At 35.0% G+C, this 15,047-nt stretch overlaps 2 protein-coding genes across 5 annotated transcripts; one reads left to right on the top strand and one right to left on the bottom strand.

The window, feature by feature from the left end:
• The first annotated feature begins 937 nt into the window (after positions 1 to 937).
• Positions 938 to 3,566, top strand: LOC107617736 (Heavy metal transport/detoxification superfamily protein). Its single transcript, XM_016319580.3, has 3 exons — positions 938 to 1,302; positions 1,513 to 1,588; positions 2,102 to 3,566. The coding sequence occupies exons 1-3, from the start codon at positions 1,264 to 1,266 to the stop codon at positions 3,241 to 3,243; spliced, it is 1,257 nt and encodes a 418-aa protein (XP_016175066.1). The 5' UTR covers positions 938 to 1,263; the 3' UTR covers positions 3,244 to 3,566.
• Positions 3,567 to 5,232: 1,666 nt separating this feature from the next.
• On the bottom strand, positions 5,233 to 10,185 carry LOC107616146 (actin-interacting protein 1-2-like). 4 transcript variants are annotated; one of them, XR_015899747.1, is made up of 8 exons: positions 9,551 to 10,180; positions 8,801 to 8,962; positions 8,365 to 8,551; positions 7,664 to 8,086; positions 6,479 to 6,886; positions 6,107 to 6,404; positions 5,314 to 5,580; positions 5,233 to 5,261 (listed from the first exon to the last, which is right to left on the bottom strand). XR_015899747.1 is itself a non-coding variant. In XM_088499316.1 (7 exons), exons 1-6 carry the CDS (start codon positions 9,940 to 9,942, stop codon positions 6,147 to 6,149), a joined length of 1,830 nt encoding a protein of 609 aa, XP_088355442.1. In that variant the 5' UTR covers positions 9,943 to 10,185; the 3' UTR covers positions 5,271 to 5,604; positions 6,107 to 6,146. The 4 variants fall into 4 exon arrangements, 2 of the variants coding, with proteins under 2 accessions (XP_088355442.1, XP_088355443.1); XR_015899746.1 differs by having other exon boundaries at positions 5,314 to 5,604; positions 9,551 to 10,092; XM_088499316.1 differs by lacking the exon at positions 5,233 to 5,261 and having other exon boundaries at positions 5,271 to 5,604; positions 9,551 to 10,185.
• Positions 10,186 to 15,047: the final 4,862 nt, after the last annotated feature.

Below are 15,047 nucleotides of genomic sequence, written 5' to 3' on the forward strand. Positions count from 1 at the left end.
ATATGAATAGAGAATAAACTTGGACTTAAAATCTTATCAGAAAGTGTAACATGATCATAGAGGAATGTAACCAGGGGCGAAGCTACTTACATAAAAAAGGATAATGACTCTCCTAATTTTAATTTTTTACATGTAAATTATATATAAATTTTAGTTTATCTTTTCTTAAAATTTTATTTTAATCTTATTTTATTGTGTAAATATTTTTGGCTCCTCTAATATTTCATCTAGCTCCGTTCCTGAATGTAACAACATCATTGATATTACATTATTTACCGTTCATAGATATATCATGTCACTCACCTTGCCCTGGTTATTTACTTATTTTTCATAAATGATTACAAACAGTAACAATTTGATTTTTCTTAGAAGTTAGAACATGTTAAGAAATTTCTGCATTCAATTGGAAGAAGAACAAGTTCTGTCGGTGGAGCATCATTCAAAACTAACTAATAAGCATGATATCAACCAAGTACCAACCATGCTTTAATTTGTACTTTTTTCAATTTAATAGAATTAGCAGAACATAGAGTTATTTGTATTGCTTTAATTAATGCTAAGCATAATTAAGTGAATGAAATATCATCACGAGAGTACGATTTAAGATGTGACAAAGGGTACAGAGTATGAAATAGGCATGTCAAGTCGCTGTTCTTCTTTTTATTGTCTCTCACTCAGTATTTAACGTTAAATCACATCCATTTCAGAAACTCAGAGCTATCCCGCAATTCTCTCTCTCTCCTACTATCTTTTTTCTTATTTTCTTTTTTTTTTTTACTATTTGAGTTCCAACTTTTCTTTTGTTCTTGACTTGACACCTTGACTTTTTTTTCTCTCTCAATTTTCTATTGGTGGTTTAACTGTTTTCCTTGGCGTTTGGCTCCAATTCTTTTTAGTTTTTTACTTCACTCATGTCTTTAGATTGCAACCTTTTTTGGTTATTATTTTAATAGATGGGAGAGAGTCCCAGGTCCCATGTGCCAATGTTTTTTGTTTGTTTGCTTTTGAGAGAGAAAACTGAAAAGAAGTGAACAAGAGTGGCTACTAGCTTTAAGCTTCTTAGCTACTTAACTTAGTAGAGAGAGAGAGAGAGAGAGAACATAGAATCTATAAGTTTGTAGAAACTCACATGCAACAACCCCTTTTGGTTTTGGAAATAGGCTCCTGCTGCTTAACCTTATTTTTTGGTTGCAAACAGAAGTAGTGGTGGGGGTTAGAGAGAGAAAAGAGGGAACTTGTTTCATTGCAAACAGCACTGAAGAAATGACTAAAGAAGAAGACTTTAAGCTCCTTAAAATCCAGGTCTTTCTCCATTCCATTCATTCACATGCTTTCTGTCTTTTGAGAGAACCTCTTTTCGTTCATTTTTATGCCCCCTTTCCTTTTTATTCTAGTTTTTAGTTTCCTATCAACACTGCAAAGTTTGGCATTGGTCTTTTCCTCAGGAATCTTTACTTATTTATTTATTTTCTTCTTTTGTTGCTTTTTATTTTTTATTTTTAACATCTACAGACTTGTGTTCTCAAAGTGAACATTCACTGTGATGGGTGTAAGCAGAAAGTGAAGAAACTCCTTCAGAGAATTGAAGGTCTCACACTCACTCACTTTCTTTTCATCTCTTTTAGTATTTCCCATATTCTGTCTTGTCCTTACTATTTACTCACATTGCTCTCACTATCCTCATTCTTGAGGATAAGATGTACGGTCCATAAAGCATTGGGTAAATATTTCTTATATAGCACATTTTATAGTTTATTAATCATAATCAAACTGAGTGTGGGAATATTATTTACTCACTTCCAAAGGCAACTCTATTGGGAGTTATGGAAATAATAGTAAAACTGAAAGCGAAAATTGTCTTTGCCTGTCTTAGTTTACCTTGGTGTATTAAATGTAGAGAGGTGTAAAGTTAAGCTATATAATAATCAATTTGAAGTGCTCTTACAAATGGTTAACAATTTAAGCTTTGTGTCACTTTGGAATGCTCTGAAAAGTGGAGTAACTTGCATCTTTATACACTTCCTACTAGGTGGACATAATATTTTGGAGTTGTTCTTTTGGTTAATATGAAATTTTGGAATAATAGTTTTGGTCTCTACAGGTGTCTACCAAGTTCAAATAGATGCAGATCAGCAGAAAGTAACAGTTTCAGGAAGTGTGGATGCTGCAACTTTGATTAAGAAACTGGTCAGAGCTGGCAAATATGCTGAGCCATGGTCTCAGCAGAAAACAAATCAGAATCCAAAGCAGAAGAACAACAACAATATTGTCAAAGATGACAAGAACAAAGGGGGGCAAAAGCAGCAAGGACTGGTGAAGGGTCTTGAGGCCTTCAAGAATCAGCAGCAGAAGTTCCCATCTGCCTTTAGTTCTGAAGAGGATGATGATTACTACGACTACGATGATGAGGACGAAGACGATGACGAAGAGATGCGATTCATTAGGGAAAAAGCCAACCAACTTCATTTGCTGAGGCAGCAGGCAGCAGCAGCAGCAGCAGCAGAAGCAAACAACTTGAAGAAAGGTGTTGGAGCAATTTCTGGTGGTTCCAACAATGTTAAAATGAACAACAATGCTGGCAATAACAACAATGTTGGTAAAAAGGGAGGACCTGGTAATAACATGGGACTTAAGGATGGTCATGGTGGTGTTCTTGATCAGAAAACCATGGCAGCACTGAAATTGAACAATGGCCACATGGGGGGTGGTGAAGGACTCAATCTTGGAGAAGCCAAAAGGGCTAGTGACATTGGTGCAATGATGAATCTAGCTGGTTTCAATGGGAATAATAACAACAATGTTGCTAATAATGTTGGCAATGCCACTGTTCTTGGGGCAAATTCCAATGGTTTGGGTGGATTTCCTGTTCTGTCTAACAACATGGCTCCAGGTTCTACAGCTGCTGTTCTCCCAAATGGTGCTTTTTCTACCGGCCAATACCCATCATCACTGCTAATGAACATGAATGGCTTCAATAACCACCCATCTCCATCCCCATTAATGATGAACATGAACATGCAGGCAAGACAAGCCATGCAGCAACAACCTCAGATGATGTATCACAGATCCCCGTTTGTTCCTCCCAACACTGGCTATTACTACAACCATAGTAATAACTACAGCCCTGCAAATTACTCTTATGCTTTGCCTAATTATTACCCACACCAGTGTCCAGCAACTGATGATAACTCTGCAGCACATATGTTCAGTGATGACAATACTAGTAGTTGTTCCATAATGTAATAGGATTGTGTAGAGCCAGAAAGGTTGAAAAAAGAAAAAGGAAAAAGAGGAACAAGGCATGTTATTTGACCTTTGTGTTCCAACTAGTATAGAGTTTGACCGTGTGTGATTTGGGTGTGGCAGATGTGTGTGTTTGGTGGTGGAGGATCATGGATGTGTGACTGAGTCATATCAGTGTCCTGTGTAGTAGTTGAGAAGATTATGTTTGCCTTTTTTATTTTTATTTTTTTAAGAAAAGACATACATGTCTTGTGGCTTGTTCTATCTCATGACTAACTTCATCATATCAATGTATTTAGTACTATTTGGAATTGATGAATGAATATCCTCTGAGTTTATCCTAATTCCCAACTTAGATGCTAAATATATAATTAATAAGCCTAACTTTGGGGTCTGGGATACATTAAGAAATGGGTCTAGTTTTATTATATTGGATTAGAACATTAATAGGGATATTCTCAAAATAGACAAAGGTGACATGAGTTACTTTTTTCCGTGCACAAAGAAGACATGATGACAGTGTGTGTAGGAACAGTTGGGTTGACAATGTTCATAGCTCTCTGAATTTTCAATATTGTATTGTGCAAACATAAGGTGGGTAAGCACGCGTATGTCACGTGTGTAATCTTGTAATGCTGTAACCGACAGGACCACATTGCAACTTGAAGCTTTGTGATATGATAATAGTAATACAATATAATATTTGTTAAGCTAGTTATGCTAATTATGCACACATGATGCTCATATGCACACCCAAACCACATGCACTATATTAGTTGAGCATACCCTTTTTTCTTTTTCTTTTTCTAATTAGGAAAAAAGGAGCTTGAAAGTTGAAACACAGCATTGGATTTTAGAACAGCTACTTTTGCCAATATATCTAGTACTCATCAAATTTGGGGGGTCAAGGGATAAAGCATGTTGTAAAGTAAATACTAAATAGCCACTTCAAATTTTCAAAATAAGAATTGTGTTTGTGTTAAGGACTTAAGGTCCGTTGAAGAATATATGTCTATAAAAAAGAGATTTCCCTTTACAATATCCGATAAAAGGGGCCCCTTTTGGAATATTGGTACGTGGAGCAACTGTGTATGGTATAATTCGTGGATGAAAAAGCTCAAGCTGTTTTGAGGTCAATGAAGGAAGGTGAACAAACATGTAAAAATAAAAAAAAAATACGAGCAGTTTGGTAGAAGGGTTGGTTTGGTATAAAAGATTGTAAGAAATACAGAACAGTACCCTCAAGACAAGGGGAATCCATGAAAAAGAGAAATAAATAATAATCATTCAGTGGAATGGGGTTGTCATACGCATAAACCATTGTCTTGTACTGTTCAATTTGTTTTGAGCTAGATTACTGTAAAATTTGAAAAGATGAATATTTATTTATTTTTGGGGCAACGCTAGGCTGAAATGCTGAATTATAACTTGATGGCTAGTGGTTACTCCATAAAGTTTGGGGGGCCAGGGAGGGGGACAACAATGACATGAGAAAAACACACTTTTTCACTCACTGGAACTGTTCTCAGAATGTACAAACATTTGAATGTTGTTTGATAAATATCTTCTTGCTAGTCCAAATCCTTATTCTTCTCAGCTCTCAATTAAGAACCTTGCCCCAATACCATACCAACCTTACTTTTCTAGAAATCAGCGCCAATTAAGAGTTCTCTCTCTCTCTCTCTCTCTCTCTATATGGCGACACAGGGAGGGATCACATTATAACTTTTCAAAAGAGAAAACAGAGTTTTCTTAGAACTTGTCCGAAAAGAGTAGATCTTTTTAAAAACACTCGACAAAATTAACTTTCAAGAGTTTTAGTATAATTTAGAACTTGTTTTATTGTGCCCAAGAAAAGAAAAAGTTTAACTGGATTTTAAGTGGTATGTTGACGAGTTTTGACTTTTGACCAGGGGTCATGTACCATTTCAACGCATCTTATTCTTACCGTTAGAGTTGTAGTATTATAGAACGTTGAAACAGAAGATCTTGCTGCGCCAACTAATCAGTAGTAAAGACTGCAAATAGATACAGAAAACAAAATCAAATTCAAATTCAAATTGAATTCACCTCTACACTTGCAGAACTGTCTAGTTTCATGGAATTAGGCCTCTCTGTCTAGTCTAGAAATGTGTGTAATGCGGACTTTTCTACGTAAATTACAAAACTGATGAGAATTTCTCAAGCCCATTCCATAGGCTTAAGAAGGAAACACAGTGAAGAAACAACAATGGTAATGCTACAGCATCTGCGACTCACTTCCATCTCCATGAGAATGACATTATCTTATGTCTTCATCTCCCTACTGTTCTCTCCAATATGGGGGCTCACCTTTATCTGCCACACAAGAAAGCCAATCTCCTGCACTCAGACCATAATTTTAATGATGACTTGCATACTATGTACTATGTAGCAAATAAATAAGATATAGACAAGGTTGATTAAAGTAAGTTAATATTGTGTCCCAAAAAATTAAAAAGTTAATATTCATTCCCATCCTCTCTCCTCGTGTTATATATATATATAGCTACTCAAACCATTAAGAGTTCCCTCCATTACTGAGGCCAGGAGTTCGATTGCTACTGTAATACCTACAGGGAATAAGATTGGTCTAAGCTAAATGAACGAACCAAAAGTGCTATTCATCAACTAATGATGGTATTTTGCTAAGAGTTAATTCTAATTTCTTAGGAGTTGCCTATGCAATCTGCATATATAAATCTAGCTTGGATAGACTCGACTTCTAGTCCTATTAGAAATCTAGGAGGGGATGATACACCCAGATTAAACTCTCCTTACCACTCCAAAATCATTGCAGAATACTGAATATGATCATAAGATAGCTGAACTGTGAATTTCTTACCGCAAACTGCATTAAGTATGGGAAGGTTCTGAAGCTAAGATTACTCGGAAGTTAAAGTCCACATACGAATACAACCGTCTTCGCCTGAACTGGCAACTCTGTCATTATCAACAAAAGTTAACCCATAAACTCCACCTAAATGAGCACCTTTTATGGTTCTGCGGCTTGCTGCTGGCTTTCCAATTTCATATATAATAACGCATGTATCAAGTGAACCGGTAGCTATCAGTCTGCTATCAGGTGACCAAGATAGGCAGTTAATACGTGCAGTGTGAAACAACATGTTATTAAGTTTCACCTGAAATAGAAATGTTTTGGTTATATTTATAAAGCCAGATTAAGGAAGCAGTAATCATGTTGGGCTCAAGTTACCTCTTTGGATTCATGATCCCACACAACAGCTTCACGATTCAAATCAGCAGATGCAAACATGGTAACATCTGGAGAATATCGGATTACACTGATGGCACCTCGGTGCTTCTCAAGGACACTTTTTTCTGTAAGTGTATCACCTGAGACAGAATAGATGTGCAACTTACCATCTTGGCCGCCTACAATTGCTTCACTACCATCAGGTGAAATTGCACAGGCAGTCACAACAAACCCCAGGTTTACAGTTGACAAAATTGTTGAATCTTTGAGTAAGACAACCCCAGATTCAATTGCAATGAGAGCAAGTTCAGGGATTTTAACTGCAAGACTCACATCCTTAGGCTGACTTCCAATATCAACTTGCTTAGCAGGACCAAAATCATCCCCGTGAAGAGGAACTCTGGATACCTTTAGTTAATACCATGGAATTTCATATCATATCAATTGAAGGCAATAACCATCGTGCTTTGGAACCAAAAGTAAGCTCAATAATAATAATAAATATACAAACAATTGGCTGGTGACAAGTCTGACCATCCAATGATGATCAGCTGCCTCAACAGATTAAATTATCAAAATCAAGATGTCAACAATTTTGCTTGTATTATTCTCGAGTAAAGATAAAAGAAATAAAATACAAAGTTAAATTTTACAACACTTAGGTAGCGTTTGGTAGAGAGACAGAGACGGAAAGATTGAGACTAAGAGACAGAGATTAAAATAAATTCCAGTATTTTGTTTGGTGCAAAATAGGAGACAGAAATTGAAACAAAAATGAAACTCTAATTTAATTTGTACAAAGGGTAAAATTGGAATTAACTAATTAAAATGATGATATTTTAGGTATAAAATGTTATTAAAGTTTCAGTTTCCATCTCTAAAAATTTTAGTCCCCTGTATCCCTACTTTTTGGAGGTACTGAAATACTGAAATACTGAAATTTTAGAGACAGAGACAGAAATTTTAGTACCAGTCTCTGAACCAACAAACATAATACTGAGTCTCAGTCTCTCGGTCTCTGTCTCAATACCTCAAAACAAACGCTACCTTAGATCATTAGCTGATAGCAGAACTGTTAATATTTACTTTTAGTTCTTGGTTTCATTGGTTATTAAGCTTATCACAGGTAAAATCTCAGTGTTTGAAGAAATATTGATGATATTTTTAATGGTGCAAAGCTGTTACCTTGTTGTCAAATCCAGCAGTAATAATTTCTTCTTCGCCAGCTGCTAACAATTTGATTAATCCAAATTGTTTACTCTCAAACTTACCACTATACCCAACGCCAGGAATCCATCTAATGATCACTCCATCGTAGCTGCTGGACAACAGCATCTTTTCACTTCTGTGAAGCAGATTCAAAACAGTAACATTCTTCATGTGGCCAGATAAGGATAAAGGGCTTTTATCTAGATCCTTAGCGTCATATAAGTTAATGGTGCCACCAAGAGAGACAGTAATCAGATGAGCATTCTGCCAAAGGCAACCAACAAGCATGTCTTCCACTCCACCAGTTTCCGTAAAAGACAGAGTCTTATTTAACTTTGCACTACCATCCTCAAGAATGTCCCATATTTTTGCAGTCTTATCAGCAGACACAGTTACTACCTGGTATTGATTGTAATGTAATGAAATTTAAAATATAATCAAATAGCATAATCATAACGTCAAAACACTCTATTGAGATGGGCAATTGCGCAGAAGTCATTAGAAAAATAAATAAATAAATAGCATTTGTGTCACCATTAAAATCTATTCAACATATAGTGATTAAGCTCTTAAGTCTTAACAATGCTTGACAAGTCGTAAGGAAACAACATTAACCATTAAAACCACAGTTCTGAGGGAAAAGGGAAAATAGAAAATGAGTAAACTTGAAAGCTGACCTGTTTGCTATCAGGACTCCAACTAGCAGCATATATGCTGCCCTTGTGACCATCCCCTGAAGGCAACTCTGCAAGTTTGGCCCCTGTCTTTCCTTCATATACAATTCCCTTCCTATCAGAGCTCACTGTAATAAACTTGCTCCCATCTGGCGAATATCTAACACAGTTGACAAAATTCGAATGGTCCCTGCAGATAAATACACAGTATCACTATGTTCTACTCAACTCAAAAAAAAAAAAAAAAGTAAAATATGGTTAAACTATGAACTATTTTCAAATCAAATGTAAATAACTAATAATGTGCATTATTTTTCGTGTGTGCTGCACCCAAGAGAAAATGATAAAGAAGGGAAAAGCTCATAGATAGCTTGTAGTATGTATCTATTGTTGAATAAGAAAGATAAATATGCAATGCCATATAGCAAATAATACTTACCTGATTGACATGTTGAACTTGAATGGTGGACCTTCATAAAAATTGGCTAAAAAGTCCTCTCCACAAGTGACAATGCGGAATGGCCTTGTTGGCTTAAATGCACAACTCAAAACCCGCCGGGAATGGCCATCAAAGTCACCAACAGTAGAACCCGAATCCCACCTTGAAATTACAAAACAAATGAAATTGAAAAATGGGGTAAGGTGGTGAAACGTTGGAAGCCCAGAAGATGCTAATTACTGTTAAATTACTGATAAATTTAAAATTATTCATGTGTCTCTACCAAAATTGTTTTAAATTTCAAAAGAAATAACTCAGATATAACATTTAGTCGTGAACATCTACCCTGACCCAAATTCCATGAGTGGAATATCTGATCTCGTGCACTACATCTTTCTTTTATTCATCTGAAAGCTCCAAAGCAAGTGTGAACTAATCAATTTATTCGAAGAGAATAAATTCCAAACCAAATGGCAATACAATCACCAAATACTATAATAAGCGCGCGTGCCCGCTGTGTGTATTGCTCACTCCACACACAAGTTTGTATGCAACTGGTGCGAGCTTACCACGATCGCATTACAATTTACAAGCATCATGTGCTTATGTCACCAAACATTTTATCTTTTTTAATTACATATAAAGGTTTGATTAATGGAACATAATTAGATACTAAGCAAATAGAAAAAAATAGATCGATAAAAATAAATTAGAATCAGATCGAGAATGATGAATGAGAGAGACACATACATGAAAGCGCGAACGAAGGACTTGCCCTTGCCATCACCACAGGCAACGATCCTCATGCCGTCGGCAGACCACTGGAGATCATCGATCCGACCCGATAGAACCCGAAACTCGTTCTTAAGAACGTAATCGTTGTGTGTTCCCCAGATTCGGATGGTGCCGGAGACGTCGGCGGAGGCGATCCATTCGCCGTTGGGAGAGTAGCGGGCGACGGTGACGGGATAGGCGTGCTCGCCATAGACGGAGACTTTGAGGGGGTTGTCGAGGTTGCGGATGACGACGGAGCGAGCGGTGCAGTAGAGGAAGTTGTTGGTTTTGGGGTCGCCGGAGATGAGGATGCCGCGGCCGCGCTCGGTGGTGGGGACGCAGGCATAGGTCTCCGAGAGAGTGGGCATTGTGTTGGGGTTGTGGTAGTGATGGATCGGATCTGTGGTGCGAGTGTTAGTGAAATATGTGTGAATCAAAGTGCGGAAATGGAGGAATGGATTTTGAACGAGTTGTATCACTTTTCTTCTTCTGCTCAAAACTCCATGGCATTTCAGATTTCCCCTTTTTTTACTTTTTTTTTTTTTTTAAATTTGGTTCCTGCAAACTTTGCAGGCTATTTTTAATTTAGTTATTAAAATTTTAATTGTCTCGGTTTAGTACTCAAAATTTTATAAATATGACTCATATTAATTTTAATATAATTTAAAATACATAAATATTAATAGAATGTTGTCCCGTTAAAATCAGTGAGGCTGCGTTTGTTTTTTAAAATAGGACAGAATAAGTACTGATGGATAGAGATACAAATTTTTGTGTTTTTGTATTTTTTTTGTGATAAATTAGAACAAATTATAAAAATCTAATTTATTCTCATTTTTTTTCATTCAAAATATTTGAAATAAAAAATATAATAATAAAAAAATATAATTATGAAAAATTAACAAAAATAATGAAAAAAAGAATGAAAAATAAGTTGTATTCCTTGTTAGTGTCTCGTGTCCTTCCTATCAGAATGGACACAAAATACACTAATTTAGTGTCTTTGGACACACAGTCTCTATCTATATTTTCTCTGTCAAACATGATTTTATGTCTCAGTGTCCATGTCTCAGATTCTCAGTGTCCTGTCTCTATAAAAAAAATGCAGCCTAAAATAACAAAATTTTAATTTTGGAGTTCAAAAATTAGGTTATACTATTGTAGAATATAATAATATATAAATAAGGAAAAAAATAAATATAAAATATAAATATAAATAAAAAACTCTAGAATTAATGTTCACCAATACTCTTATCTTACTATAATAAAAGTAATTTATATATATTTACTGATATTATATATGTTGCAGCTTATGATGCACGGATACGGGACACGACACGAGACACGCCGACACGCGAATTTTAAAATCTTATAAGACACCAGGACACACATACATATAAAATATAAAGTATTTTTTTAGATAAATCGTAATGATATTTTGATATTTTATTGATATTAAAATATAAATTAATTTTTTAATTATTTTTAAGTGAAAACTCAAGTGCAGTCTATTTCATGTGAAGTTGATAGTTGAAAACCGTTAAATAATTTGACAGATTTGACTGAATTGTCATCTAACAGCTCTCAACTATCAACTTCACATGAAATTGACTGCACCTGAGTTTTCACCCCTTATTTTTAATGTCTTATTTTAATTATATCAAGTATTTAAAATATTTTTTATTTTAATAAATAATAATATATACTATATCTAAATTTATTTCAAGAATATATGTTAAGAATAAGACTGGACACGTTAACACGTGATGGTATTTAGGTGTGTCCAATCATATTCGGAGAAGAATTTTTTTGCTTTTTATTAAGATACGGTTGGACACAGCAGACACGCGTGTCGGACGAGTGTCAGTGAGTATCGTGTCCGACATACATACACGACAATTCAGCGAAGTGTCCATGCTTCATAGGTTGCAGCTTATACTTACTGAGAGATAGAGAAAAGAAAGAAATTTATACTATATACATGAAGAGAGGAGTATTTTATTGCTTCTGTGTGTACGTATATAAAACTACATTTCACTATTTATAGCGGTAAAATGCTTACTTTTTCAATACCTCTGTAATATCATTCATTTTTGAGAATGTGAGCCGCCCATAATAAATGGGCATCCACATCATCATCTTTATCACAACACTTCTCCTTTGATAACCATTTAAGATTATACCTTGTTAAAATTTTACTGAAGAAAAATTCAATCGGAAAAAACTTTAGTAAAGGAAAAAGAGTACAACATCCTTTGATGGGGACTACCTTATTAAAAACCTTGTCAAGAAAAACCCAGTAGAAAAAAAACCTGATCAAGGAAAAAAGAGTACAATCTCCCCCTCTTGTCGACATCATTTAATATCTCGAAATCGGCGCATCCTAATCTAATGTACCAATTTTTCAAAGGAGGATTTTGGAAGTGACTTTGTAAATAAATCTGCCAAATTATCGCTTGAACGGATCTGTTGGACATCAATTGTTCCTTGATTTTGAAGATCATGAGTGAAGAAGAATTTGGGAGAAATATGCTTTGTTCTATCACCTTTGATGTATCACTTTTAAGTTGCGCAACACATGCTGTATTATCTTCAAATAGAACAATTGGAGCTATCTTATGATCAATCAGTACATATGATGACAGAATATATTAGATCAAACTCCTAAGCCAAAAACAATCGCGACTGGCTTCATATATCGCTAGTATTTTAGCATGATTAGAGGATGCTGCTGCAATTGTCTGTTTTGTGGACCTCCATGATATAGCTGTACCACCATATGTGAACAAGTATCCTGTTTGAGATCTCTCTTTGTGTGGATCAAACAAGTATCCTGCATCTACATAGCCAACTAATTGTGACTTGGATCCATATGGATAAAACAACCCCATATCAACCGTTCCATGAAGATATCGAAATATTTGTTTGATTCCATTCCAATGTCTTCTGGTTGGAGAGGAACTATACCTTGCTAGTAAATTCACCGCAAATGATATATTAGGTCGTGCATTATTAACAAGATACATTAGCGCTCCAATGGCACTAAGATATGGTACTTCATGATTAAGAATATCTTCATTTTCTTTTTTAGGACGAAATTGATATTTTTCCACATTCAAAGACCTTACGATCATTAAGGTACATATTAGATGTGACTTATCCATCTAAAATCTCTTCAAAATCTTTTCTATATATGTTGTTTGATGAATAAAGATCTCATTTGTTGTATGTTCGATCTGCAGGCCGAGACAAAATTTAATCTTTTCAAGATTTTTCATCTCAAACTCTTCTTTTAGAGCTTTTATAGTTGTTGAAGTCTCTTCAGGAGTTCCAATAATATTTAAATTATCAACGTACACAGCAATAAATCCAGATGCAGATTTTTTATGAAAACACATGGGCAGATATCATCATTCTTGAATTCATTTTTGGCTAGATACTTAGTAATATGATTATACCACATTCGTCCAAATTGATTTAGATCATATAAAGGTCTTTGCGATTTGACTGAGTATAACCCCCTGTATTCATTGGATGATTTAGATATCTTTAATCTTTCAGGGATTTTCATATACATATCACGATCTAATGATGCATATAAGTAGGCTGTTACCACATCCATTAAATGCATATGTAATTTATGGTATGCAAATAAACTGACAAAATAACGCAATGCTATTACATCCACTACAGGAGAATATATTTCTTCCTAATCTATATCGGACTTTTGTGAAAAATCTTGTGCCACAAGTCAAGCTTTGTAGCGTACAACTTCATTTTTCTCATTTCGTTTTCTCACAAATACCCATATGTATCAACAGGTCCAAAGACTTCACGTTTTGCAAGTGAATCTAACTCAGCCTTTATAGCTTCTTCCCATTTTGGTCAATCATTCCTTTATCGGCATTCTTTGACTGTTCTTAACTCAAGATCCTTACTTTTATGCATGATATTTAATGTCACATTATATGCCAATATTTCATTGATAATTGTCTTATTTTGGTCCCATTTTTCTCCTATAAAGGTATAATTTATCGAAATCTCGTCATTTTCACAATTTTCATATACCTGAACGTCTTATGGCGCCAAAATTATATCAGAATTTTGAACAACTGCAAATGTCTTTACTATGTCTTTATCTTTTTCAACAGGAATAGTATTTACCTATTTTCTTTTTTGACGATTTTTGTCTTTAGAACCAACATGTCTACCACGCTTCTGACGTGAATTTGTTTCAGTGTCCACTTGTTCAACTGGGACATCAATTCGAATTGGGGTATTTTTTCCTGGTATATAAGATTTGGTTATTCTCTTTGTATCAAAAAATATATCAGATAATTCATTTACTATTCTTTGCAAATGTATAATCTTTTGAACTTTTAGTTCACATTGCACTGATCGAGGATCTAAATGCATCAACCCTTGATGCATTCCAATTAAATTCCTTTTCAAGAAGTTTATTCTCTCTCCCTTAATGTTAGAAATTTTGATTAATTAAAATGACAATCTGCAAATCGAGTTTTAAACAAATCCCCTGTTTGTATCTCGAGATACATCACTATGGAGGGAGAATCATATCCAACATATATCCCCAATTTTCTTTGGGATCCCATTTTGGTGCGAAAAGGTGGTGCAATGAGAACATATATCTCACACCAAATATTCTTAAATGGAAAACATTTGGCTGCTGGTCAAAAACTAATTGCATAGGAGAGAACTTATGGTAACTTGTCGACTTCAAACGAATAAGTGCTGCGGTATGTAAAATAGCATGCCCCCAATATGAGGTTGGGAGATTTGTTCTCATAAGTAAGGGTCTAGCAATTAAGTGGAGGCGTTTAATAAGTGATTCTGCTAACCCATTTTGTGTGTGAACATGAGCTACTGGATGTTCAACGCTTATTCCGCTAGCCATACAATAAGCATCAAATACTTGGGAAATAAATTCACCAGCATTATCAAGATAAATTACTTTGATTGGAGTTTTGGGAATTGTGCTTTTAATCGAATAATTTGAGCAAGTAATCTCACAAACGCCAGGTTGTGAGAAGACAATAAGCACACATGTGACCATCTCGAAGATGCGTCTATTAGAACCATAAAATATCTAAAAGACCCATATGGTGGATGAATTGGTTCACATATATCGCCTTGAATCCTTTATAGGAATTTAGGGGACTCAAATCCAATCTTTTATTGGTGATGGCCTTAAAATTAGCTTTCCTTGAGAACATGCAGCACAACAAAATTTACTAGATTTAAGAATCTTCTGGTTCTTTAATAAATATCAATGGGAGTTTTCAATAATTCTCCGCATCATGGTTGTTTTCGGATGACACAATTGATCATGCCAAATTATAAATTCATTTGGGCTAGTAAACTTCTAGTTTACAATTGCATGTAATTCAGTTGCACTAATTTTAGTATAATATAACCCAAATGAAAGTGAGGGTAACTTTTCTAATATAACATT

This window comes from Arachis ipaensis, chromosome B9, assembly GCF_059453495.1.
Source record: "Arachis ipaensis isolate K30076 ecotype BB chromosome B9, ASM5945349v1, whole genome shotgun sequence".
Classification (NCBI taxonomy): Eukaryota; Viridiplantae; Streptophyta; class Magnoliopsida; order Fabales; family Fabaceae; genus Arachis; species Arachis ipaensis.

Coding starts and splice junctions, on each gene's coding strand:
- LOC107617736 (XM_016319580.3), top strand. CDS start 1,264: ATGACTAAAGAAGAAGACTTTAAGCTCCTTAAAATCCAG. Junction 1,303..1,512: donor TTAAGCTCCTTAAAATCCAG/GTCTTTCTCCAT, acceptor TAACATCTACAG/ACTTGTGTTCTCAAAGTGAA. Junction 1,589..2,101: donor ACTCCTTCAGAGAATTGAAG/GTCTCACACTCA, acceptor TGGTCTCTACAG/GTGTCTACCAAGTTCAAATA.
- LOC107616146 (XM_088499316.1), bottom strand. CDS start 9,942: ATGCCCACTCTCTCGGAGACCTATGCCTGCGTCCCCACCACCGAGCGC. Junction 8,087..8,364: donor GGAGTCCTGATAGCAAACAG/GTCAGCTTTCAA, acceptor AATCAATACCAG/GTAGTAACTGTGTCTGCTGA. Junction 6,405..6,478: donor GGGATCATGAATCCAAAGAG/GTAACTTGAGCC, acceptor TTTCTATTTCAG/GTGAAACTTAATAACATGTT.